Source organism: Podarcis cretensis (assembly GCF_951804945.1).
Source record: "Podarcis cretensis genome assembly, chromosome: 10".
Classification (NCBI taxonomy): domain Eukaryota; kingdom Metazoa; phylum Chordata; class Lepidosauria; order Squamata; family Lacertidae; genus Podarcis; species Podarcis cretensis.
The window spans coordinates 30,139,918-30,167,750 of NC_137179.1; the positions used below are offsets into that span (position 1 = coordinate 30,139,918).

The following is a 27,833-nucleotide window of genomic DNA, read 5'->3' on the forward strand; positions in this document are numbered from 1 at the left end:
TCTGTGTTATGTAGTAACTATATAACTGATTAAACAATCTATGGCCTTTTAAAAGTGCTGTGAGAGGGGGTTATTGGTGGTGGTGGTTGCAATGGTATATATTTTGTGTTTTCATTTTGTATTTTTATGTTGTAAACCGCCCTGTGATCTTTGGATGAAGTTTTGTATAGAAGTTTGATTAATAAGAATAGAAATAATCGGGTTGGTTAAAGTGTTATAAAAGGGGTAAGACTTTTTAATGCATATTTGGCACTTGATTAAATGTGGCATGTCATTCTAATTCACTTTAGTTATTAGTGTCAAGTCACTAAGATTACTTGCCCTCCAGTTTTTTGATATATGCTGCCCACCCAGGAAATATTTATTGATAGACAATTATACATTTAAATAATTATGTTAAGTATTATTAATAACAATAACTAATTAGTGCACATGCCTCCGGCTGCAGCTGGTCTGTCAAGTTGCAGCCAAGATTTGCAGCTGAGATCTCCCCTATCTACTAAATATGCCAATGCTCACTTGCATATGCATTCATATCTCAAAATGAATGTTCCTGTTGTGTAAGAGTGATGCTTTAAAAAAACAAATTACCTGGCTTGCTATCAGTCAACAGAACTGGTTGGGCTGGTTTCAAATCAGGCATTTTTTAAAGGGCTGTCCATAGGTGAGGCAGACCCGGGTGCAAGCAGGTTTAGGAGACCAGATGTCCGCCCAGATAGCCACTGCTCCATTCCTGCTTCCAAATCCTGGGTTGTCATTTGGTGAGGGTGTGAGAGACTAGCAGAATGAACTCTTACTTTAATCCTCTTCCTCCCCCAAGAGAACACTGATGAAAGCAGTGATCTGAAGTCTTATTATCATCAGAAACTGAAATATTTAGGAAGTTAAAGGGGTTCTGAGACAATGTCAGGGCATGACTCGTATAAATCTTTTAGTCATAAATACTGGAAACCCTTTAAAAAATAAACTACTGCACAGTGCTAGGGCTTGCCAATCAGAAGGTCGGCAGTTCAAATCCCCGTGACGGGGTGAGCTCCCGTTGTTCGGTCCCTGCTCCTGCCAACCTAGCAGTTCAAAAGCACAAAGTGCAAGTAGATAAATAGGTACCGCTCTGGAGGGAAGGTAAACAGTGTTTCCGTGTGCTGCTCTGGTTCACCAGAAGCAGCTTAGTCATGCTGGCCACATGTACGCCGGCTCCCTTGGCCAGCAAAGCAAGCTGAGCACCGCAACCTCAGAGTCGTCCGCGACTGGACCTAATGGTCAGGGGTCCCTTTACCTTTACCTTTACCTTTACTTTGTGGAACAAGCTATCAAAGGTGCAGTAGCCCTGTCCTCTTTTGCATCTGGTCACTCTAATGGCATTGAGGGAATTTCTGTAGTTCTGTGGGAGAGCACATGTGTGGTTTACAGAAGTCCTTGGTATTTCCAGGTAGGGCTGGAAACAACCCTTTTGCAAAACCCAGGAGAGCTCTCTCACCCCCCCCCCAAAAAAAACCTCCAAACTCTACAATGGCACTCTTAAAAGTGGCTTAAACATATCCACTGTAGATTTACCTTCCCATAATTATCCAACTTGCCGCTGCTGCTTTTTAAAATAAACAGTTGGTCTATAAGCTGGATGACTGTATTAAATTCAGTTGTATGATTTAACATACTGTTGTCAGTTTGGAGAGTCTGGTCATTCTGGCAGGGGTCTCACCCACCCTATACATTAACGGATGTGGTTTTCCCCAGAGAATCCAGAGTACTGAAGTTTACCCAGCACAGAGCTACAATTCTGAGCATGCTTAACAAACTATAGTTTCTGGGATACAGTGATGGGGGCGGGCGTGTCATGTGGTTTAAATATATGGTGTGGATGTGGTCAAAGCAGCTAGGACAAAATAATGGTAAAGGTGATTTCTGGCATGGGCAATTCACCTGTAAGAGGCTAGGGGGTCTAAGATCAGCTCTCTCCATTTTTACAGTCTGAATTTAGAGAACAGAGCCAAGCGTTTGGATGGGAAGCAGCTTTGGAGCTGGCTGCTGCAGCTGCTCTCTCTAGGAATCTGATGCAGAGGTCAGCAGATTTGCTGCCTGCTGTCGGACAGCTGTATTTCTTTCTTCCAATAGGTTCTACTTGTATATTTGTAAATAAAGTGGACATCAAGTACGTCTCCAGTGTGCTCTCATCTAAAGGAAACTTTGGCACTGCTCCTTGAGCTCCTCATAGCTTGGGGAAGTGTGGTGAGTGAATAACAAGACACTACAGTATTTCTCTCTCTCTTCTTTTCCTGCTCTATCTCACTTGAAGAGGTGTGTTCTTTCTCACCTGGCGAACTGAAAGCTGTAGCAAAATTTAACAGGAAGGGAGCAGGACCAAGCAGACCATCGCTATGAAGGATTTACAAGAGAAACAGCGGTGGTCTTGGAATGTGTTTGCAGGCCTGTGGAGCAGGCAGAAATTAATGCAATGAAGTTTTCCCATCATGTGCGCTACCTGATGATTTCCGGCCCATCGCAAGTTGTTAAAGCAGGAATGTGATACACCATGGGCTATGCTGGCTGAGGCTCGTGGCAGCTTGAGTCCAACAAGGTCAGGAGGCGGCAGATTCCCCACCCTTGGGTTAAAGGTGAATTTAGGAAGTTGTGAGTTATAGTGCTCAGAAACAAGGAACTTTTTCAAAATAAGGTGTACAAAAATAGTTGTATAGCTGAAGCTGGCATTTTTGCCTCCTGACTTTCAGTGGCTCCCTCTTTCCTCAGAAACAATCCATTTGTTTGTATCGGGGTGCAGATGGCGACTGAACGGCTAATTCTGGAAAAGGAGCACTCGCACCAGTAAAAGATTTAGGCGCGGGTCCCTTTAAGACGAAATGCCCAGCACCAAGATGGCAGCTTCCTTTCACCTCTCTCCTGCCTGTGCCCTTCACTAAGATGGGGAGGGAGGGGAAAGAATGATGTCATCGCATGACTGTGTTTTTATGAATGAAAAGAATCCTGTGAGTGAGTAATTCCAGGAAACTCATATTACAACTCAGCAGATCGCAGCGCAGAGCCCAGCTCAGCCCTTCTCCTCGGAAAACAACAACTTCGTTTACAGAAATAAACAAGGAGATTTGGAGAGCCGAATCGGCGAGAAAAACGCGGGGGCTCCCCAAGGAAGGCGAGAAGGGAAGGAGAAGGGCAGCGAACAAAAGGCGGACTCGGGGCGTTCGGGCGAAGTAAGTGGACGGCGCGTTTGCAACTCTGTAGTAGGGAAACTTAGAGACGTCAGAGGACGAAGGGGGGCTCTTTCTGCTTCTGGGCGCCCGGGCGCCTTCCTCGCCGGGGCTCCGGGGCGTCTTGCGCACACCGCGGGCGCACCGAGGCTGACGGCTGGGCGGAAAACCGCGTTTCGTGGCTTTATTTTCGGTGGCGAGGAGTGGCTGCTGGTGTCGATTTCCTCCAGGACACGAGAGCGAGAGCCATTATCCACTCGCGAGGCTCTTTTAGGCAGCGTTTTCTGCCCACGAGCGTAGTTTTCGTCTGTGGGGGGTACGGATAGGAGCCCGATCCAAGAAGGATGTGGGTTCACCCTCCCCCCGTTTTCTGGGTCTCCGTCTTCGATCCACGCAGTTGCGAGGGAGCCGAGACAGCTGCAAAAAGGCAGGAAATCGCTTAATAACATTGGAGTTACTCATAGTTCATATTAACCATGTGTATGCACGTGCTGCGGCCTTGGTCACATGTAAAGATGTCTGTCTGGCACGGACGTGATCTGGGATCTGATGGTGGGTTTCGGGGTGGCAGGGCGGTCTCCGCCAGAAAATCCTCTGGTTATGTGTAGGTCCGACTTCTGTTTTAGGGTTGTTTACTCTTCCCCCCCCCCCACGCCCCCACGCCATACCGCGTAGTTAAAAAAAGCCAGTTATTATTTTCAGAGAACGGCGTACTGGCTTTGGCGGGCCGGGGGAGACGCGTAGAGGAGGAGGGATTCCCCAAGAAGCTTCCCTGACCCTCCGGAAGGGGGCTGGGAGTCTGGTGACAAGAGGTCAAGGAATAGGAACACGGAGGGGGGCTTTGGGAAACTTCCACAAGAGAGTTTCCAGGTCAGCATTTTTTAAGGACAAAAATAAAACGGGAGTACTCCGGTCTGGAGCAGTGCTGTGTGAATGTTCTCTCTAGAATAAGGCTGGGTGGTTGTGAGTATCCTTTATGCCTGGGGAGTCCTGACTAACTATTTGGGATCAGGAAGGAATCCCGCCCCCCTCAAAAACTGCCAATATGTATATATATAGAGAGAGAGAGATCACGAAGGAGAAACCTGTGGCCTTCCAGATTTTAAAGGACTCTTAACTCCAGTTCCTATCCACACCAACGGTTAGGGATGATCAAGGTTTTTCCAACAACTGCTGAAGGGCTGCAGGTATGTAAAATATGATATAAAACATTGCCAGTTGTTTGAAAGCAACAAAATGAGCATCTGTTACAAAGCTCAAACAATGTGGGGAGGGGGAGAGAGAGAGAGCAGAAGCAAAACAGCCACCTCAATTTAAAGAATAATTTTGGAACCCAAGAGGCTGCAAGAGAATAATGTGGTTTTCGCCCAGTGCCTCAAAAATGCCAGAGTAGGTGGCAGGTGGGCACCAGGAAACCTGTCTTGCAAGCTACACCTACTGATATTCCGTCTTCTATGCAACTGTGAAAGAAGCAAGAGTCACTGGCCCCTGTTGAATCTGGCCACCCTACTAGCATCTAGCGTGAGCTTGAGAGTAACCAGTTCTCTATTATTTAACACTACCCACTTTATATTATTTGACTAGTAATTTGATTCTCTTTGGGCATTTTCTTAAAAATATTATTTTTATATTGTATCCCGTTGTGTAGTCTTGCCACACGCTGCAGAAAAGACCTACCTGAGCCTGTCCAGCCGAGATGGCTACAATTTTTCCAGTGAGTTGGGTGGTGGCTGTACGTGTAGGTGACAGATAAAATGCTTCAGAGAAAGAAAAGAGAATAGAAGGTAAAAGGGGGGCAGTTGAAAGAAGAGGAAAAAACTGTAGGTTGAAAGGCAAAGGTTACCCAATAGATATCATAGTTAGGAAAATTTACTAAATCCAGGGGGTGAGAAAACAGGCAAAGATCTTCAAAGATACAATCACATGTGAGAAAACTGTAAAAACAAGTGAGTCCTGCATTGAAGAGGGTTGGGCTAGATTACTCGTGGGGTCTCTTCCAACTCTACAATTCCTTGATTCTTTGTAATGTGTTGTTTCAGTTTTCTTAAGCGATGATACAGTAAACAACAAAACAGACCACCTCCCTCCAGGCAGGCAACAAAAATAACGATAATTCCCTGGCTGCTAATTTTTATTTTGATTCATTTAGTATAAAAACAGGAAAACAACATCATTCAAGGCATATAGTCAGTTGTCAATTGTTTGGCACATTCAAGTTCAGGGACTCACAGGTCAGAATTTCTAAGTCTGTAAGGTGCTTTTAAATAATAATGTTATTTATACCCCACCCACCAGGGTATAAAAAGTTACCCCCTATAAACATAGTGCACATATTTAACATATAAGTGGAAAACTGTATTTTCTGCTTTTTATAAAGAGGGCCTAATGTTTGTATATGAATGCCTGCATAGTATAATTTTTAAAAAATCAATATCCAGGAGTAAGTAAGAATAACAATATTTTGGGAGCCCAATGAGCTGTTGCGGTTTTCACAGAAACTTTTGCCACAGACAAGTACTCTGTGGTTCCATCTCTGGCCTGCTATAAACTCTTTGATGCATGTTTATGGCTTCTGAGGAATGTAATTCTCCAACTAATGGCTTGGTCCACAGGCTAGTTATTACTCTGCTTAGGAAATTCTTTCATTAGGCCTACATTTACTAATGCTTTCTGTGCACAGAAAATCTGGTGCTTGCTGTTTCTGAAGATAACGTGCGCTGCACCAGGACTTTGCTAACCTTTTTCTCAGCCACTTTCAAGGTTGGCCAACCCTCTGAAAGCCCCCCAAGCCAATGCTGGTCACGCCAAAAGTAACTGTGACCTCTGAGCGTGTCCTCCGGCATGCATACACAGATCACATGCAGCTACACTGCAGCAGGTTTTTCTCAAATTCAGGTGGGAAGAGTCCAGGCGAGCTAGAAAGAGGAAAGCATTGGTCAAAGTTGGCTGATATTATCTTTAGCACCATCAAGATATGCGGCACTTCAAAGAGAAACAGAAAGATGGGTATCTTTCCCTAGAGAAGCATTTGACAGGGAGGAAGAGGCGAAATAGATTCAGGAGGGTGGTGCGTAACTTGTTTTTAGACTCTGTGGGGCAGGTGTGGGGAACCTTTGCCTCCCCCCCCCCCATGTTGCTATAAGACACCTCCCATCATCTCTGGCCTTTGGCTGTGCTCGCTCAGGCTGATGGGGGTTGTCACTGAGTAAAATCTGGAAGGCCAAAAGTTTGCCACCTCCACTATTCCAATCCAAACTATTGGTTGGTCTAAACCAGTGTTGTCTACACACACACGCACACACACACACACACACACACACACACTGACTGGCAGCAGCTGTCATTGTTACCTGCAGGTTTTTATTTGGAGATGTTGGGAAATGTACCTCTTGGCCTATGAAACATGTGCTCTGGCCCCACCCCTCTCTCTGCTGAGGGAACTTTCGTGTGCTGTGGTATATATCTGAATGTCTGGGCTTGTTCAGCTGTCACACATTGTTTATTTGCATAACTGCAAATCCTGATGATGATACTTTAACTGTACATGGGCTCCCGTGCATTCATGTGATGCTATACCTGTGGTTCCCCCTCCCCAAGCCAAAGTATTGTTTAGGTTCCCATAACATAAATGAGAAAGGGAAGATGTTGCTGGAATAGGGGACAATTCAAAGGACTTGTGCTTATCTTCTAAACCTTAGGAGCAGTGCATAATGTTGCTTCGTTTTTTTTAAAAGCTGCTGCTCTTTATCACATGAGATTTGTATTTTATTGTGTTATTGTAAATTGCCTTGGAGGCTTTGCTGAAAGGTGGTATAGAAAACTGGCACATTGATCCTAAGTGCATTTCCTAGATAGGGTAGCCAGATGAAGGAAAAAAAGCTGATGTGCTGAATCCTGCACCTTTAATAGTTGTGTAGAAGAAGGGATTTTGGCAGGTGTGATTTGCCATGCGTTGCCATCCCATTCTGATCTACTGGGAAGTAAATGCCATTGAACTTGATGGAGCAGGTTCTGAGTAAACGTGAGTAAATGGGTTGCAGTTTCACCTGCAATCAATGAGGCTCTGTTCCAAGGAAAACTAGGCTGTTAGCATTAGTAGGTTTTTGTTTGGGATGACTGTGACTCATGACATGTGAAAGATATCAAGTCAAAGGACCAGTTTAGAAGCAGCCTCTCTATCTTGAGTTCAAACTTGAGCTGTCAGATATAAAGGACAGGACTAGACAGGAATACACGACTATTAAAGGTGCAGGAACCCACTACTATCCTCCTCCTCCTCCTCATTATTATTATTATTATTTAGATTCATATACCACCCTTCATCACAAGATCTCAGAGCTGTCAGTGACCTGATTCAGCTGTCCAGAGTCAGGCTTTCTGGGTGGGTTTGCAAGCTGGTTATTGCTGTCTTGTCTGAAGTTATAGGAGGCAGCTATTTGACTGAAGCCAAGTCGGTCCGGATCTGATCAGTGCCTGGTTGAGTGACTTCCTGTGAATCACTTGTGTGCTGCCTTAGACTCCATGATATAAGAAAAGTGGAGTGTAAATATAAGAAAGTAAAAAATAAATGAGTGGCTAGTACCCTATGATGGCTGCAAAAATCTGCATAGACAAAGGTAAAAAACTATAAATTCATGTGTCCAAATAATAAAAAGGTGAACAGGTCACCTAAAGCAAGACGGATAGCTGAGCCAGCATTTAAATTGCTGGTCTGCAAATTTGAGTTGTGAAGCCAGGGTGTAGCCGGGCTCCCTCTGAGCCTGAGGGCCTTGCTGCGATCTTCATTCACCCTAGTGAGTCTTTATCATTTTCATTTTACTCTGTCCTGTCTCACATTAATTTTAAATTGACATTGAATTAAGCGGACTAAATTGTGTTTCATATGAAAAGGGGAGAAGCGTAGAAGGGTGGGAAAACTAATCTTTAAATACCACTCGGGTTCAGAGTTTCCTTTCTCTTCTCTTCTCTTCTGCCTGCCACAGATAATACGCTAGTATGTGTCAGCCCTTCTCTAATATGTAGACGGGAAACCTGTGTGGTCTTTCAGATGTTTTTGGACATCCCTGCCCATCATCCCCTGCAAGCATGGCCAATGGCCAGGCATTATGGATGAAGAAGTCTAAAAAATATGAAGGACTACAGGTTAGCCACCCCTATAGGCATGAGACTGTTGCAACACTGGATTCCATCCTAATGGAAAGCGAAAGTTCAGATCGACATAGAGACAGAGATCTTAGTTGCTATCGTTAAAGCTGAGCTGGCTTCTTTCAGAGAATAGAAATCAAGCAAATAATTAACTCTTTCTTATAGATTTTTTCATACCACATCACAATATCCTCAAATCGCTATGTCCATTTTTTGATTTAGATATAAATTTGGTTCATGGACCATAAAATGTATGGTCTTTTGATCCATAGGTCATAAATTTATATAGCAGCCCCTGTTGACTTGGGGCAATCTTGCAATAGTACCCAGGGAGACCTAGTAACCCTCATCTCCTAAATTCAGAATTATCAGAATCCTATCAGATACCTGGTTCTCTCTGACCTAAAATCAGCTTTAGGTCGTATTGAACTAAGGTTATGTTGGCAACAAGTCAACAGTGGAATCATAGAATTGTAGAGCTGGGAGGCACCACAAGTGTAATCTAGTGCAGGAATCTCTTTGCCCAATGTGAGACTTGAACCCATAACCCTGAAATGAAAAGTCTCATGCTGTAATGACTGAGCCAACCCTCAGACTATTTTTATTTACAGTGGTACCTCGGGTTACATACGCTTCAGGTTACATACACTTCAGGTTACAGATTCCGCTCATCCAGAAATAGTGCTTCAGGTTAAGAACTTTGCTTCAGGATGAGAACAGAAATTGTGCTCCGGCCGCACGGTAGCAGCAGGAGACCCCATTAGCTAAAGTGGTGCTTCAGGTTAAGAACAGTTTCAGGTTAAGAACGGACCTCCGGAACGAATTAAGTACTTAACCCGAGGTACCACTGTACTTTGATTTCTCACCTACCCTTTATCAGAAGGTCCCAAGGCAGGTTGCAGAAATAAAACATACAATTACAAAACGAAACAGTTGCAAGCAGAAAAGTTTAAAAACAGTTCCATACATCAAACCATTACACGTAAAAAGACAGTTAAATATAGTTCCAATACAGATGCAGACTAGGATAAAAAAGCCACTTGAAAGGCTTGTTTAAAGTTGAAGGTGTTCCGTAGGCACCAGAAAGACAGAGATGGTGCCTGGCTAATGCCCTTTGGAATTATGTTCCATTACATATCATATTCTATAATATAGGTTGATTCCAAACAGATCCACATTAGCACTTGATCACATTAATCCATTTGCATCCTCCCTTTTCTCCCACCTCCTTTGTCAACATTTAGATTGGAAGCAGGATCCTGTCTCATTGCACACACTACTTATGAAAGAGCCATGTACACTGAGTCTGCTCACAAATAACAGATAATTGACATGGGTCCCTTTTCTACCACACTGATTTCATGCAGTGTTGATCTGAGTGAATCCAAGCTTTGGAAAACAGTTTGCAATGTTTGGGCCTCCCTTTGGCATAGTTTCTGACATGGGTAGTTCTTGAAAGTTGATGGACGTTGATTTGGAGAACACAGTGGGAAAGCCATTCTGGGTATATAAGGCAGCACTGGCAAATCCACCTCCCTGCAGATGTTGTTGTACCCCCAATTCCCATCAGCCCCCGCCAGCACAGCCAGTGGTCAGGGATTATGGGAGTTGTAGTCTAGCAACATCGGTTATGAAGGGGTTTCAATAAGTTGCTGCTTGGTGGGGAAAGTGGTAATGTAAACCTTCTGTTTCTTGTTGGCTTAGAAAGCACAACTTGGTGTCCTACGAGGAACTATCTTGAGCATTTGATACTATTATGCCGGAGTTCAACTGTCTGCAGATGCAATTTATGCATATGCAATTATAAGCCGCCTCTGCTTTCAAAATAGCATACACAGCATTGAGAAGTATCGGCTAGTTTTGAAGTAGCAACTCTCTAGTGAGGTGAGTAAGCTTCATTAGAAGTTGGATGCCAGGACTACGACAGCGCACATCTTGGAATGCTTCACTTAACTTATTGCCATAATAATGATTTGTGCCAGCAGGCAAAATATAAGGACTATCTCCTGCCTTAACTCCTCTAGGTGATGAGTTGGCAACTCCCAAGTTTGAAAGGCTTTGAAGCTTACGCTGCAGAGTTTACATAGAGACGGTGGTGGGCTCAGTGAAGCTGATGCAAAATGGGATGAGAGTTTTTATTTTGATCTCTGCCGCCACCCACTGAGTTGTCTGGAGCCCCTATGCCAGTTATTGAAGGTGTTTGAGTTGTGGTTTGAGGAGGATTGGTTGCTTATCAGTATTGTGGCTGGTTGGTATTGCACACTAGGGGGCCAAGTGGAAAAAGAGGACTGGGGAGAGCCAAAGCTCTGTGGTAGATCAACTGCTTTGCATACAAAAGGTCCCAGGTCATCCACGGTGACGCCAGGTATGGCTGGGGAATACTCCATTTCTGAAAACGTGGCGAGCTGCTGTCAATCATTGTGTGGGCGCTAGAAGGGCCAGTCATCTGATTCAGCATAAGGCAGCTTCCTTTGTTCCTAACAGGGCTCTGTCCTCTTTTGCATCTGGCCACCATGCTGCGTCCATTTCTACTGTCTTGACTTCTAACCCATGTTCCTGCTGAATCATATTATGCATTTGTGCTGCTATTCCTTAGTCACCCGGAGATGATGTCATTTCTGTGAGTCCCCGTGCAGTTCGATCCTGTGCACGATTCCTCAATTGCATGGTGCTCAGTAGGGCTTATTCCCCAATAAATGGGTTTAGGATTGTAGCCTTGGGATTCTAGGCTGTGCACACACCATACATTTAGAGCACATTAAGGAATGTGCTTTAAATGTTTGCTGTGTACACAGCCCATCTCAAAGTAGACCCATTATGATCGGTGACGCTAAGTTAATAATGTCCATTATTTTTAATGGGTCTACTCAAATGTCAAATGCAGCACTTTGGGTTGTGCTGTTCTTCTCCACCTTGTCTGCATCTCGCTTTTGCTTTCAAGTTCAATTAACATGCTCTTCAGGGACAGAGAAAAGTACACAGAAATATGCAAATGCCCTGTTGCGAACCATCTCTCAAGCTGCGTTGAGGCCAGCAGTCCCAATGAATTCTATGGAGCTAACTTGGGTTTCAGTCACAGTGCTTCATTGCACAGAGGGTTGCTGATGCAGTATACTAAATTGGCGTTAAGGTAAACAGATGTTTATCTTTCAGAGTAATCCCTTTTCTCTCTTAGCTGTTTGCAGCCTCCTTCCTCAAACATAAGAAGAGTGGAAAGAAGCTGCCCTCCAAAAGAGGGCAGGAGAATGATCACAAGCCCATAGACCTATTTAAATATCCTAACACAGGGTTGCCATATTTCAAGAGGTAAAAATCTGGACACAAAACGTTGAGTTTTTTTAGGGCAACAAACCGTTCAGGCAGTTGTGCGCTTCTAAGCCTTTCCAATAAATGGCTTTATTAATTGTTATTCTGTTTACTAGTTAGTTGTATGCAGTCTACCCATCTGTTCTTTATGTCCCAGCGAGGTGAGGAGAGCAGTACTTCCCCCTAGTACTCCTCCGCCTTCCACCTACTTTGCTTGCTTCATGGAATGTGGTTACACAAGTGTCATGGAGACTTGTTGGACATTCCCTATGATGCAATTAGTGATGTCTGGCACAAATCACTGCCCCCCTCTCCGTCACACACACAGTGGCCTGCAGCACTCTGTGAACTTCCTTAAAGATAAATTCTCTCAAGTTCATGAAAGGGTGAGACAGTATATATGGGGTGGGGATAGCTGCACTTCTGTTAAATGAGAGGGAAAATGCAGGTTTAAACAGCTGCAAAGGTTTGAGTAAAGCAGGCAGTGTTAGAAATGCAGATCTATAAGCTTGGTGCCAAATAGCTCCTTAAACCAAGGTATCAGTTGCCAAAACGGAATAGCTGTTTGCCATTTTTGGGCAAGATGGCTCTAAAGTCTTATTTTTCAAATGATGGACTGACTGTGATTGATTCTTAGTTAAACATCTGGCTAGTTCAGATGACAACCTTGAGCTAGGTTAAGAGCTTTGAGAAGTTTAGGAAAAGTTGTTCGATCCAAGGACAGTCCCATATATATTGGCCTATTATGACCTCCTCTTAATGGTGATTGTTCCTGCTCTAATCAGGCTGCAGAGAAAAAGCAATTTGGTTCCAGAAATTCATTCCAATTGTGTGGATAAAATTTAATTGATAGCATTCTACAGTCCAGATCCAATGATTCCCAGGCATGCACCTCCAGATGACTGCAAAACAGAGTGATGATCAGTTGAGAATGTAAGGGGTAGACAGTCTTTTAGGTATCCTAGTTCCCAGCTTCAAGCTGAATAGGGCTTTGTATATCAGTGCCAGCACCTTGCACCTACTTTGGTGGCTAATTGAGAGCTAGTGCAATTCTTTCAGCAGTGATGTAACATGATGTTGATATTCCACCCCAGTGAGCTGTTAAGCCACCATACTTTGTACTAGCTGCAACTTTAAGCAACATTATAATCCGCACATTGAACTACATTATAAAGATATCTGAGCATGGTGTTTCCTTTTCCACCCTTCCCTCTCTTTTGTGCTGGAGCACACATTTATTTACACTTTAAAATTGGGGTGGGAAGGTTGCAGTGAGGGTATCCCAGCCCCTCCAAGAAGCTTCCTCTGCTGCAAGGCTTCTTCTCATCCTTACCCACTTGGATGCAATGTGGTGCTACTATAATACAGGAGTATTTCACAGAGGTTGAAATGTGGTTGTGGTCGGCATTCCCTAGTTGTACAGAAAGGCCCTGACTCTTTCTAGTATTATAGAACTATTTTTTAAAAAAATTAAAAACCTTAGCATCTGTGTAGCGCTTCAGTGTATGGAACATGCACTAATTTTCACGAAAACTCTAGGGTAGATCAGTGTCGTCATCCCCATACTGCAGATTGAGGTGGGGAACATGCTGACAGCGCAAATTTTACAAATGTACATGGAAGCAAATTCCACTGTGTCCACGTGCATTGAGAATTTCAGCTTGAAAGATATTGCCTTACCTATGGCCACCTAGAGAGTTCAGGGGAGAGGATCAAGCAAAGGCTGGTGTCAGGGTCCGCACTGATGGGGGGCTCCCAAGATCCACTCCCCACCCCATTGTGTGTTGTCTTTCCCTCCCCCTCAGCAACCACTCTTTTTCTGACAAGTGAGCAGATTGTGACAGTGGCAGGGGAGAACAGGTGGTCCCACTGGTGGATAAAGGCCCATGGAGGATGTTTTGCCCAAGCTGCCCAAAATCTGGACACAGCACTGATTGTGAACAGAGGACTTCCTCATTCAGAGTTTGATTTCAACACTTCACTAGCCAGCCACCCCTTGCTTCAGCTCTCGTTTCCAGTCTCCTTTCTTCCTTCTTTTCTTCCCAGTGTGTGGGGTGGGGAGGATGAACACATGATTCATTTTGTGTCCTCTGTTCCCTGTTGATTCTGGAAGTATACCTTGGCTGCACCTGACGTGCGCTGGAGCACCTGGCTTTCCTGTGCCCAAGGCGTCTCCAATGTGATACCTTCCAAATATTGCTGGATTCCCAACTCCCATATTTCCTGGCCATTGGCTGTGCTGATGGGCATCAACGTCCAAAACATCATGGGTGGAGGCGGCACACGCCAGATTGGGAAAGGTTGGTTTCCGTGCCATTTCCTCTGGCACTTACAGTGCTCCCATACCTCTTGAGTATAAGCCCAGAATAAAAGCCAGGGACGCTCTCTCTGTATTGCAGTCCTTTGAGTGTTTTGTGCTGCTTCCACTTCCAGAACATCTTGACTCCTCTGCTGTCATTGGCTGGGGAATCTCATCCGTCTCCCATCTGCGCAAACCCTGACACACCACATCTTCTCCTGTTTTCCTTTACCTGTCCTGGTTTACCTTGTGGCTTGTCCGTCAGCCCTGCTTTGTGAAGGGGGGGGGAGGCAGGGGGGTGGCTTGCATGCCTAGCTACTTTGCAGCAGTCTGCTTCAACCTTCGGTACTGGTGGACTGCACAGTGGAGAGGGCAACACGGATGGCCTTAGCAACCTGTTTCTGCTGATTCACAGTGAGCCGGCTTTTCTCCCTCCCACGTTCCTGCTGTCTCTGACCTATCTGTCCTCCTCAAATGACTCTCCCTCCCTCTCTCCCTCTCTCTCTCTCTTATTTATTTAGATGGATAGCCAAGCCCATCGGAAGGGCTTGGGGCAGATAATGATTAAAAAAAAGAATCAGGTTGGCTAAAGAAGAAGAAAATACCATTCCTCTTCTGTCTTAATTAACTGTGCAAGTTGAGCCCAAAGAGGACTTTTAACGCTTCTGCAAGATTCTTCATCTAGAGGGGTTGTAGGAGTTAAGGTCCTGTGGCATAGCCACCAAAAAACCTCCTCTCTGTGTGCAAAGATGGTATTGTTGTTAAAAGTGTGTCCTTAGTTTCAGATGGGATGGGATGTTGGGGAGGAGATTGACTGTATGCTTCTTTGGGGCTTGTTCATAATTCTAAGGCTACATTCACAGACAAATGTTGGTTTGTTTCCTTTTAAAACCACTGTGTTAGCAGTACCCAAGTGGGGTGCAATCCTGGGCAGTCTGTGTGGAGGTCCTAAATGGTGGGTTTATGTATTTATTCGCTTACACCCCATTTATGCACCAGCCAAGATGAGGTTTAAAATTGAATTCGCCCACAAATGGGTAATAGAAATATTAGAAGTAACTTTACATGCAGATGGGCGTTCTCAAACTTTGTCGTAGTGACATTCCCTGTTTCAGGGTAAGAAAGGTCCTGGATGAGGCAAATAGAAGGCTGAGCTTTCATTATTAACTCTTGCTGAGCTTTCAGTTTACCCCTTGCCTTTACCAAAGCAGCAAGATGTTCAGAGGGGATACATTACATGCATTTAAGTAGCGGAGGGGGAAAGCTTTGCAAAAATGGGATGGTTCATCCCCAGCATTGACAATCAACACAGTGATTGACACACATTTCCATGTGTTCATTGAAATGGGTGGAGGCAAATTTAGGAATAAGTGGTGTAATTTAAATAGAAATTTTAAAAAATGCACTAGTGGGGAAGACTGTTACTGAGACGACCTGTGTGCCTTCTCAGTCTACAGTCCAGGTGCTGCCAACTGTTGAGGGGCAACTTTCAAGGTCCTTGCTCTGTTTCTCTCCTTTTCATAGCTTCATAGAGCTGGAAGGGACCACAGGGGTCATCTAGTCCAACCCCCTGCAAGAATGAATCTTTTGCCCCATGGGGCTTGAGCCTATGGCCCTGAGATTAAGAGTCTCGCGCTCTACTGATGGAGCTATCTAGTGTTCTTTATCGTTTAAACTGCACTTGGGCCAGGCAGCCTTTGAAAGAAAGCACTGTCCTCTCTAAAGTAGGGCACATGGCCACCCTGATCACTTTTTTTTGTGGGAGGGAAACCCTGGGGTGCCTTGCTAACTATTTCTGTGGCCTGCTTGCCAGTTAATATTGCTCAGTCCGGAGCAGTGAATCCAGAGAATTAAAGAAAATGCACCTAAGCTATAGATTGCCTCCTGAGAGAGGTCCACTTAGCTTAGTGGCACTTGGCCTTCTGTGGAGTGGCAAAAAGTTGATTTATTTTGGCAGGGCTGTGCTTAAAGTGGGAGTGGGGTTTTCCTGTCTGTCCTTTCTTGTTCATTTTATAGAGCGAGGCCCCGATGGGTCCAGGAAAGGAAGAATCCAAACAAACTGCCAAATATAAAGGCCTGCTACATTGGTGTAGCCAAGGGGGGGCAACTGCCCCCTAAATAAAAATAGGTACCAAACTGACGTTCGGCCCGCCCCCCAACAAAATTCCTGGCTACACTCATGGCTGCTGGGCTGTTGTTAGTGGGGTGGGTTTCATTCAATTTTTTTCAGGTTCCCCTCCTCCACTTCAGTTTTCTTCCTCCCAGGGAAAATAAATATCCCAGCTCCATAGCTGACATACATTTCAGCCCCCATTTCAGGGTGTGTTGGTGGAATGAGAGGGCTTTGGATGCAGCAGAACTCCTTCTCCATTGGTGGAGAGGAAAACCTGGTTTTCCTTTTAGCCTGTGGGACACTCTTCTCAGAACAACAGGATTGCGTCCTGATTTTCTGTTGTTGGTACAGTGGTACCTCAGGTTACAGATGCTTCAGGTTACAGACTCCACTAACCCAGAAAGTGTACCTCGGGTTAAGAACTTTGCTTCAAGATGAGAACAAAAATTGCGCGGCGGCAGCAGGAGGCCCCATTAGCTAAAGTGTTGCCTTAGGTTAAGAACAGTTTCAGGTTAAGAACGGACCTCCAGAACAAATTAAGTTCTTAACTCGAGGTACCACTGTACTCTTTTATTTTTGCTGTGAACAGCTTTGAGAGACCCTGGGCTGGAAGGCATGGTAAAGATGCCTTTTGATTTCTCTTACAGCTGTACTCCCAGTGGAACTACTTCAACACAAAGATATAATCATAGATAAATGGAATTGTAGAGTTGAAAGGGACTCTAGTCCAGGGTTTCCCAAACTTGGGTCTCCTGTTGTTGGACTACAACTCTCATCATCCCTAGCCAGCAGGACCAGTGCTCAGGGATGATGGGAATTGTAGTCCAAAAACACCCGGAAACCCTGATCTAGTCCAGCCTCTTACAGTACCGGAATCTCAGCTATAGCATCCATGACAGAAAGCCACCCAACCTCTCCTTAAAGACCTCCAATGAAGGAGAGTCCACCACCTTCTGAGGGAATCCGTTCCAGGGTTGAACAGCTCTTACCATCAGAAAGTTCTTTCTGATGTTTACTTGGAATCTCCTTCCTTGTAACTTGAATTCATTGGTTTGGGTCCTACACTCTGGAGCAGGAGAAAACAAGCTTGCTGCATCTTAGTGTGATGTTTTGCCTCTACAGGTTTCTACTGAGTGGTGCAGATCCATAGTCTTGTTTTTGTTTTCTTTTAAGGTGTGTTGTGGCCTGGTTTGCATGTAGTGTTAAGCCACAAGTTTCCCCACAAACAAACAAACCAGCCTCCTTTGTAGTTTGGCAAGTGTCTGGGGTGAGATGGTGAAACGAACCCTAGTTAGGGAAGGGTGCTGGTTTCACACCTAACCCCATCCCATAGTTAAAACAAACCAAGATTCGTAATGTATGTGGGGTGTATGTATATGTACTGGAGAGGATAGCTGTATTAAACAAAGGAAATTAAGTAAGAGGCTTTCAGAATGCCTGGGACTCATAGGAAGGAAGAATATTCTTCAGTGTGCATGCAGCTGACTGGCACAAGAAGGGGAATGTCCAGCCCCTAAAGTGTTAAAGATGAAAAATATTTAAAGTATGACATTAGCAAGGGAATTGTGTCACGGGGCACAAGCACCTTCCAGAAAAGGGGGAAGGTGCCTGGGACTCCAGCAACAAATGAGTTACAATGTGCAATGGTTAGATGAACTGATTGCCCAAGAAGGTCTTTATAGAGTCACTTCTTTTTCTATATGCTTTTTTGAACCAGTAGCATAATCGGGCCTATTTAGTTATACCTGGATAGCTTCGTGCCTGCTGCGTGCTGGGGATACAGGCAGGAAATGTATTAGCTCATGGTTCCCCTCTGCCTCCCATCTTGAATGTCATTTGACTGTACAGACAGGTACTGTTTGTCCTCCCATGGAAACACGGCTGCCCTGAGGGTTGAAAATGGTGACTGACTAAGCTGCGGCAACAGAAGCCAAACAAAATGAGTGTATTTTCTGCTCACTGAGCTGAAGCTGCTGAGTGCATGTGTGGCTAGGTTTCTATTCCTAGAAGAAACTCTGGCCTGGTTCTGGAGGGGCAGGTTAGCAATGCCCCAATCCAAGCTGGCATTGTGGGCCACTTCTGCCATCCTCAAACAGGCAGTCCTGTTTGTTCTCCAAGACTTGGGAACCTGTTGTTTCTCTAGCTGCTGGGCCTGTGCCCATCGCCGTTGCATCTGTCCCCAGTCTCCTGTCTAGGCATGTCTCAGTATGAGCAAAACAAACAGACTTGAGTAACTTTTTCCCTCCTCTACCTCCTCCTCTCATTCTAAGGGGAATATACATCTGGCCGTTTCTCTGGCCAAGGATCTTCCACAAATACCTTGTGTGTGTGTGTGTCTGTTTTGTGTGGTGAACATGACTCTTAGGAAAATTACTGTGGATTTGAAAGAACGCCACGCCTGAACTTCTGCCTCAGGTCTCATTCCTGGGGCTTTGATGCTTCTGTGAGGGAATGTGTATAAAAATCCTGCAAAAATAAATTGCTGACCTCAGGTGCTGAAGCTGACATGACTAAATTTGACCTGACTGAATTTGCCCTTTCTTTGGGATCAAGGAAGTAGAGCTCCCATCAAGTTTTAGAAACAGAGGCAAGGCGGATCTTACTCTGTGCTTTTCTCTTTCCACACAAGCACCCAAATTATGCGCTTAGAATAAATCCAGGCTTCATTGGTCTGTTTCTGGAGTCCCCTTCCCTTTAGAAGGGAATCAACAGTACTCAGCCAGCATGTTGGAAATTGCTTGATTTTCATAGGCTTCTGGAGCAGTAGTATAAATGGGAATTTTTTTGTGGTGCCTGTTTGGATCTAATTGTCCCTATCCCCAAAGGCTCAAAATGCATGACAGTTAAAAAAGAAAATAGCCTGCTCTTAAATGAAGTCCTTGCTGATCTCTAGCACCTTTTTAAAAATGCTTTTATTCTCTCCTCTTCAAAAAAAAGTTCAGGGTCATGGGCATGGTTTCCCTCCATTTACCTTCACAACAACCCTGTGAGGTAGGCTAGGCTAAAATAGTAACTGGCCCTAGGTGAGCGACGGCTAAGCAAAGATTATGAACTCTGGCTTCCCCAGTCCAGCATTTGTACATAGCAAGGTTTGGGCTCACATGCCTGATGGGGATAGCTTTCCAGTCTTCTGCATTGAGAATGGGAAACCTGTAGCCCCACAGATGCTTTGAACTGACACCTTGTACCTACAGATAGCTGCTGGTGCTGTGGTACCTCGGGGCAGTGCTGAAACGTATGATCTGGCCATGCCCTATAGTGGCGCTGATTTGGATGAAAGTTGTTGTCAGTATAAACTTGGACCTGGGAAAATCCCTAAAATTCTCAGTTGCCCATGCTACACTCAGTTATATTCCAACATTGTGCGCCTTGACAGAAGGGCAGTGTAGTTGGACTTTGCACGTCCTGTCGGTGGCCAAAAGGCTAGTGTTGCAATGCTGGGAGGGAATTGCGTTTCCTCCCCTGATTGCCCAGTGGTTGGAAGACTTATCTGCTCTTGCAGCATATGCGAAAGCCACGCTCAGCAAGTGGTGCAAAGAGGAATAAACACTCCAGCATTTGGGGTCTGTACCACTGCAGCCTGTTCCTCACCCACCAAACTCCCTTTTAGTTTTGATCTGGTGGCATTAACTTTTAATTGTATGATACTGCAGTACAAATTGCTATTATGCTTTTATTGTTTCTCTTGGTTGATTGTCTTGTTAAGGGGAAACAAGAACCAATAAAATATTAACAGGTGTTTTTGTTTTGCTTTTAAGAGTGGATAGATCCAGCCAATGGGCACTGCTGAGGGAGCTGGGTCAGAAAATAATAATAATAATAATAATAGGGTCCAGGACAGACAGCAGCAGCGGGGCCTTGCCAGGGTTGTCATGGTAGCTGGTGAAGGGTGCCAACTGCCCTTTTTGCTGCAGAATCTTTTAACAAGAAATTCTTCAGGCTACCGGTGTCAACGCAAAGGCTTCTGCCAGTGGATATAACTGAGATAGTCCTTTTGCCTAGTGAAACAGCTGGTCCCAAAAATGCACAGACACCTGACTGCAGGCAGAACTGCTTAATGCCTGATCCCCTAAGGAGAGCAGATCTGTATGCATCTGCACTTGGGGGATGTGGGGATTCTTGCTTATTAGGCACTGGCCGCCAAGCGGCCTGAATACCTCTGCTGTGCACGTAAAAAGATATTGTGTCGATTCTCTCTCCCTGGTGGCTTTCTAGGCACTGTGGCATGTCAGAGACACACCCGCCAGCTGGCTCCCCACCGTTCCGTTTCCTCCCTCTCAGGAAATGTTTGCCCTTGTGCAGTTTCCGGTAGCTGCAGGACATGCCCAGTGTAGAGACGCTATTGCTCTGTGTGTGTGTGTGTGTGTGTGTGTGTGTCTAGCTTTTTGGGTAGGTAGGTGGGCTAGTGTGTGACAACATCAGAAAATCAGGACAGATTTTTTAAACGTATACACTCACACACACATACACACACACCCCAACACCAACAAGCATGACTCATTCTGGCACTGGGTCAGCAACCTGGTATCTCTCCTTTGCTCTACTGGACCAAAGAATTGTGGAACATTAGAAGAATCCTTCCACCCACCCACAAGGAAGGTTTTCTTAGGGAAGAATCCAAGTGTCTGTTCTGTGCCTGTCCATTTGGCACGACGGCTAGTGGAGGATGGGGTTGGGAGACCCAAGCAGGGCAAAAAGGAAGGGGTACGTTTGTGTGGGAGATGTTGCCTCTCTCCACCCACCAGAGAGCACAAAATGCAGAGGTGGATAGAGATCACAGGCTTATTTTTATTTTATTTTTCTGTTCTGCTCAATTACAGACTCTTTTCCCGGGGATCGGTGGGAGCGCAACGTAAAATGTCATCTGACAGCTTGTCGAGCAAAGCCCTAAAGGTAAGAGTCACTCTGCGCCGAAGAACAAACTTCTCCCAGCCCTTGTTTTCATAGATCTCTAGATCAGGACAAAGTCAGGCCTGGATGGGAGGGTGAGAGAGGGTGATCCATCCCATAACTGTGGGCCAGTGTGGGAGACTGGTCATTATGCAGGTGAGCAACTGTCCATATGTTTAAATGGAAAACCTGGCCCCATTTGGAACAATTCAGAAATATGCAAAAGCACCTTTGCCCAGCATTTCTGCTGTGTATTTTCTGTAGCTTTCCCCCACCTCCTCCTTTACTCTCCCCTGCCTTCCACTTTCCCTCTTTTCTCTGGGCCCCCCTTTTCTTATTTCACAACTCTGCTTCCTCCGTCTATTATTGCCCACTTTTTCCTGTCCTACTCCCCGAATGTTCGGAGCCAGTAAATATACATGCAGAAGTTAGTGTGTGGAATTAGACTTTCTCCCCTCCCACCAGCAAACAGGCACAGGAGGATCCTGAGAATCTGGACTTCCTTAAGCTTTTTGAGAAACGCGAGTTTCTAATCCTCATGGTGGGCAAAAATATGTTTTGGAAAGTGGCAGCAGACAGTGTCTGCAAAAGATTCCAGTCTGGGTGGAGCTGAAAGGGGAAGGATATTCTGTGCTCTTCCTCTGGTACTTTTCCTCTGAGGGTGTGATCGCACTACATTTTGTTTTGTTCAACACGATCTGCCTTTTACTACCAGTTTGTGCTGCATGTGCTCACCTTGCCTGTTGTATCGGAGTCCCTCCGTATTTTCTTTCTTGATAACATCGGTCTGATGTGACACCTTGGCCCCATGTTCCTTAAACCATGCCAGGGCCTTCCCCACCCCAGCCCCATATATAGAGTTAAAGGGCTTCCCCTTGCACACAACTTGACCCAAGTTGTACAAGAAGTTAGCTTAGGAACAGGAAGGAAAAGGAATGTCTTAACTGGAAATTATAACACTTGTTTTCCCACTTGCTGGGACTATAATGGAAGGGGAAGCTGTGCAAGCCGGTTTCCTGAGAGATTTCTCACGAAACAGCCTGTAGGGGTGTGTGGTAGGTGAGCACACCCGTGATGTTTGAGGAAACGAAACAATAATAATAAAGCAGTGTTGAGCAATTGGTGTTATTTGTCAAGAGGCCTTGAGGCTGAGCAGGTATTGAAAATAGAGACACCTGATTCCTTATCTTGTCCAGGTGTCCCTTCCTAATGCTAGCCATCAGTGGCCTGAGTTTTACTGCTTCTTGTTTTGGTACACCACTTCTCTATTCAAAACAACACTATTAGAAATCTTTTTTTGGTTCACTGTAATTGCCTTGAGGTTTCGTGTGGTTTCAAGGAGTGCGGAACTGAAGCTTGTAGGTTAAGGCAGCCAGGCAGTGGGGGGCACTCTACAAGGTGACGTTCCTGTTTTAATTGTCTCACACCTCAAAGTGTGCTGGATATCAGATTATAGAAAGCCTATGCTACATCCGTTGCACCAGTTACTGATTTGTTATGCTAATCATTTCAAAGTCACTGAGTTGAATCCAGACTAAGTTAGTCACACTTTCAATCTCATTGACTAGTCCCACTGAAAGCAATGGGGTAAATTAGTCACAAGTCACTTGTAAGTCCTATGGACTTTGATGGAACTAAAGCATAGATGTGCAGGGTCAGATCCAGACCAAGTTCAGTACTTTTAATTTATTATAAAAACACACCCATATTTTAGAGATAATTTGTGAGCACTCTTGAATATCTGTTGGAAGTACAGTGATACCTCGGGTTACAGACGCATCAGATGACAGATGCTTCAGGTTACAGACACTGCTAACCCAGAAATAGTACCTCGGGTTAAGAACTTTGCTTCAGGATGACAATAGAAATTGTGTGGCAGCAGCGGGAGACCCCATTAGCTAAAGTGGTACCTCAGGTTAAGAACAGTTTCAGATAAGAACGGACCTCCAGAATGAATTAAGTTCTTAACCTGAGGTACCACTGTATGTGTAATTACCACAGAGCTGTGGAACCTGTGGTCCTGTCGAGGTCTGGTAGTTAAAAATGACACCTCCCATCATCCCTGACCATTGGCCATTCTGCCTGGTGCTGATGGGAGCTGTAGTCCAACAACATCTGGAGGGCCACAGGTTTGACATCCCCAAATAAACATAATATATGCATTTTATAATGTGCATGACGACTGTCAGAGCACTTGGGTTTCCTTGGTGCAGAATGTTACCAGACCTGCTCAGCTTCCTCCTTGGCTTCTTGCCTTTCTGAGCTGCTCTCCCTCACCTCACGTCCCCTTTTCCTGAGCTTTTCTGATGCTCGATACTCACCTGCTCCTTCTGCTCATTGACAGATCAAACGGGAAATGGGCGAGAACACGCCACACCTTTCCGACGAAGAACTAATGGGTTTGTCGGTGCGAGAACTGAACCACCACCTGCGGGGCCTGTCCAAGGAGGAGGTAGCGCGGCTGAAGCAGCGCCGGCGCACACTGAAGAACCGTGGCTATGCGGCCAGCTGCCGGGTCAAGCGGGTGTGTCAGAAGGAGGAGCTGCAGAAGCAGAAGACGGAGCTGGAGAGGGAGGTGGATAAGCTAGCGAGGGAGAACGCCGCCATGCGCCTTGAGCTCGACGCCTTGCGCGGCAAATACGAGGCGCTGCAGGGCTTCGCCCGCACGGTCACCGCACACGGCACTACTGGCAAGGTGGCCACTGCCAGCGTCATCACCATCGTCAAATCTGGCTCCAACCAGGCCACATACTCCTAGTGTCTGTAAGCCCGTGTCGCGAACTGAGTCCTGTTGCCATGCCTCTGCCCAGCTCTCACCTAGAATGGCTGTAGCTGCACTGGCCCCTCCCCCTTCTTCCACTTTTCTTCTGCCATCCAAAGGAGACAGAATCAACTTGAAGACGAAATTGCTGAATGTTGAACTTCCTCCTCTGTCCCTTAACCTTCATGAGGAGAGGGTGGGAAGGTGGTGCCCGACTTGCGTAATTAACTGTTGATGTTTATCCGTGGATTGAAATGCAGTGGCCAGTTATCCCCTTTTTCCTCTCTCCCCCTCCCCCGTTTTATGTTTGCCAGGTTTCTCTCCTCTTGCTTTTCTGCGTACCCTTGCCCCCAGCTGATGCAATGGGGTGGGCCTAGAGAGGGCTTCCCTGCTACAAGCTGGGAACACAGGCTCGGAGAACCTTTCGGCCGCAAGGGTTACAAAAGGGAAATAACCTTCCTGTGAGAGGGCAAACTAGGTAGAAGCCGCCATGTTGTCGGTGAGAGCTGCCGCTGCAGGAACCATCCAGGATGAAACAAGGTTCTGGAACCCTTGTCAACTCACCTTTCTCATCCTGGCCCTGTGTTTGTCTGTGTTGTCACTCTGCCTTTCCTCTTCATTGTATCTCACAGCCATGCACCCTTTGGCTCAGATCTCTTCAATTTGTGGGTGTGGTTTGAACCGGCTGTAGCAAGAGCAGCCCTAATTAGACCTGGGCCTTTGGTAAGTGGGCAGGCTCAATGACAATAAAGAGGGAACTAATTGCAGCAAGGGACAAGGAAGGAAATTATTGCTGTACGGTCGTACAAACGATCTGAGGAAGGGGTCACTGAGGTACATGCTGAGAAGACTAGGTCAGTTGCTGGTATCCCACTCTAGCATAGCATGCTAGAATACAGCGCACCACAGCGATTTGAAAAGGCATCCACTGTCTCCAGCTGTGGAGGTGTGCGTGACGCTAGTTCATGGGACACTACGTTGTAACGGTGTTCTTGGGCTGAGATTGCAAGATCTCTGACGTAGAGTGGAAGCAACGTCCTAAGGAGAGGGAGAGCAAGCTAAGAGAAAGTGAGGAGGGGAGTGATGGGGCAAGGCAGGAGAATGAAGGGTAAAGCACGTGAAATAGTTGAGATGGGGAAGGGGAAACAGGATTATAACTGAAATCCTGGGAAAGCCATTTGGTTCTAGTGTGAATAGTTTGCAGAGGCATCACTGTGGTGGCCTGTTACCCAATTTTGCAGTATTCCTACTGAGTGACGGGTATGATAATTTGGGGACAAAGAGGAGGCAGTCAGAAAGAAACCCCAGCACGATCTGCAAAGTGTGTCTAAATCAACCTGTTTGAAAATAAATGGCAGATGAGGTATTGCGAGGAGAGAAACTTCCATATTTACACTCCATCTTCCCTGTGTAGTGGAAAAAACTAGGCTCAGAGCATCAGGAAATAATTAAACATCATCATTACAAAAATTGAAAAGCATCTACTTTCAGGAGAATTTAAGTATGCAGAGGACTGGCCCAGCCCCCAAGTCAGGAGGATTCTGCAGATTCTGCAGCAGGGATGGGGAACCTGTGGGCCTTCATCTCTTGTTGGGTTGCAACTCCCATTATCCTTGCCCTTTGCTGATGTTGGCTGAAGTTGGTGGGAGAAGCAGCCGAACAACAGCCAGAGAGGCGTCAGTTCCACTTCCCTAACCTAGGCTAAAAGAAAACCCTATGAACCCCTTTGTGCTCTCTGTAAACAAGTGGGGGGGTGTCCATTCACTCTGGTGGAGGAAGGAGAATAAACTGCACGTAGGAACACTCATCAAACAGGAATGAGTGTTCTCTGGCCTGCATCCCCCTTCTCTTTGCTCCATTCAGTTGTATGGAAGAGGGGAGGGGGCACTGCAACTGGTGCGGGGAGGGGAGGGCGCAGAAGAAACACAATTTCCTCAGCCCTGCGCAAGCCAGAAAATGTATATTGAAAGATTAATTTGCACACAGGGCAGTTTAAAATAGCTTAAAGCAATCCTGGCTACACAAACGAAAACTGAGAGCTCCTCGCCAAAAGCAATTTCTGCCCTAATGATAAAAGTTGGTTGGAGAAACTGAGGTGAAGGGGAAGCTGAGCTTTGCTCAGAGGAATTAAGAGCTCACAATATTTATCCCAGCATCCTTTTAAGGGTGCAATCCTGGGGGTTGATGGGAGTTTGATTCCAAGGTTTATTTGGAGGGCATGACATTGGTTAGCCGGATACTAGATGTCCAATTCACCTGGGAATAAGCCCCACCAAAATCGGCAGGACTTCCTTCTGAATGGACACACATAAGTAAATAACACTGATTAGCGAAAGTTATGCATTGCTGACCAGTCAGCATTTGAGTGAGTTTTTCCTCCTCTGAAGTTTAAATTCCCTCTAGATTACTGCTCTTCCACTGGGAATGAGCAGTGGTGCCGTAAGAAGCCCAGCAGAGGCTCAGTTTAAATGTGATGCTAAGTGGGTTTAAACATATATATATGCCAGGCTTCAATAAAGCTGCTGTTCCCTTTAAACCAGGTTTGGGATGGAATCCATGGGCCAGATGTGGCACAGAGATGTGCTAATGGTGCATGCAGGAACCAGCACCCGATTAAAGCATAATACTCACCTCTAATCCACTGGGGGAAATCGGTTTTGGTCCATCACCACCAACTTTATAATCGGGCTAGAATTTTGGCCCAAGCTGGGAGCATAAGAGGAAAAAAAGGAAACGTACACCACCTACAATCTCATCAGCCCTGGAATGCTAGGTTCACCACCTCGTTGATAATGTTAAGATGTTGGCAAGGAAACAAGTCAGGGTTGGCTTGAGTTCAGGTAGCCATGAAAGGGCATGGAGGGTTAGATTAGATGAGTCTTGAAGGTACCTTTGACCCTTAAATATATGTGCTAATATAGGAACCAGTGAGTATTTGTGGGCAGTCACTTCCAGGCATGTACCACAGTGACTTATTTATATGGCAAACAATTGACCCTTTGATTTCTTTAGACATATGGTTGGGTTCACCCATCCTGCAGCTTACAGTGACATCACATCCCCCTCCATGATGGAATCAGCTTCCAAACCAGTGTTGTCTGTCTATCCGTCCGTCCATCCTCCCCCTCCACCCTGTGATGATGCTTATGGGGGTTCCCTATTTAGCATTTCCCCTACCCCTGTTTCCCTTTGTTCCTACCTGTGATTTATTTATTGCACGAATATAAGTTATTTTTCACGTCCTTTATGCCATTCCGCCTTGTGGCACGGCCAGGATGTTGGTACAGAGCCGTACTTTATATTTTATATATGCAAATCACATTTTATCTTCTATAGAGCAAGAAAAGTACTTATTTATTTTCTGACTTACAGTAAGTGTCCTGCCAGACTCCTCTGTATTTTGTAGACTTTACAAATAAAGCCAGATTTTTTTTTTCAAAACGGAGAAGCTAAAAACAAGAGGTTTGTATTTTTCTCAAAAAACTCTTCACAGCAGGCAGAGGTGACAGGCTGTAGCTATAGGAGGCAGTTTTCGGGATCTTCTGCACTACTGAAAAATATAAACTCCAAAGTAATTTCAATCTTTGAGTGACAGTAACACACACCCTTGAAAGACAATAATGTGGATGCATTTCACACCAGTTTAAAGGGAAATTGTATACATGAGAACACACAGGTGACCTCATACAGCTAAAAAGAATTAAAAGTGAGGTCAGTGATAGGGAACCTATAATTGCTAGACTCCATCATTCATCAACCCCAGCCAGCATAGAAGGAATGATTCAAGTCCAACAGCTGGAAGACCTCAGGTTCCCCATCTTCCAGCTCACTGATGTTCTGAACATTCCTGCACTAGAGAGGTAGAGTAGAAGGAAAGTGCTCCCCCTCTATACCACGATGGGGATTGGGTAAGAGGAGCACAAAATGAAGTGGGGATGGGAGCTGGGACTGGTGCCACTCATTGCTACTCACATCACGGGCAAATAACCCATTTGGTGTCAGTGGCACCCTTACAACCACTTTCTTCATGTCAATGGTAACAGCGGATATGTTGCCTGGAGTTCCCATGTGCAAGATGCAGGTCAGCTGCTACTGGGGAAGCACGAGTCACTGCAACAG

The 27,833-nt window shown here is 45.5% G+C and overlaps 1 protein-coding gene across 3 annotated transcripts; it reads left to right on the top strand.

Moving 5' to 3' along the window:
* Positions 1 to 2,951: 2,951 nt before the first annotated feature.
* Positions 2,952 to 27,155, top strand: MAFF (MAF bZIP transcription factor F). Of its 3 annotated transcripts, none has more exons than XM_079993347.1 (3): positions 2,952 to 3,203; positions 20,884 to 20,956; positions 23,298 to 27,155. In XM_079993347.1, exons 2-3 carry the CDS (start codon positions 20,921 to 20,923, stop codon positions 23,709 to 23,711), a joined length of 450 nt encoding a protein of 149 aa, XP_079849473.1. In that variant the 5' UTR covers positions 2,952 to 3,203; positions 20,884 to 20,920; the 3' UTR covers positions 23,712 to 27,155. The 3 variants fall into 3 exon arrangements, with proteins under 3 accessions (XP_079849473.1, XP_079849472.1, XP_079849474.1); XM_079993346.1 differs by lacking the exon at positions 2,952 to 3,203 and adding an exon at positions 3,294 to 3,627; XM_079993348.1 differs by lacking the exon at positions 2,952 to 3,203 and adding an exon at positions 3,730 to 4,387.
* The last annotated feature ends 678 nt before the right edge of the window (positions 27,156 to 27,833 follow it).

Excerpts from the sequence above, each read along its gene's own strand:
- MAFF (XM_079993346.1), top strand. The coding sequence starts at position 3,545 with ATGTGGGTTCACCCTCCCCCCGTTTTCTGGGTCTCCGTCTTCGATCCA. Across the intron at positions 3,628-20,883 it reads GCCGAGACAGCTGCAAAAAG|ACTCTTTTCCCGGGGATCGG; the intron begins GCAGGAAATCGC and ends GCTCAATTACAG. Across the intron at positions 20,957-23,297 it reads TGTCGAGCAAAGCCCTAAAG|ATCAAACGGGAAATGGGCGA; the intron begins GTAAGAGTCACT and ends GCTCATTGACAG.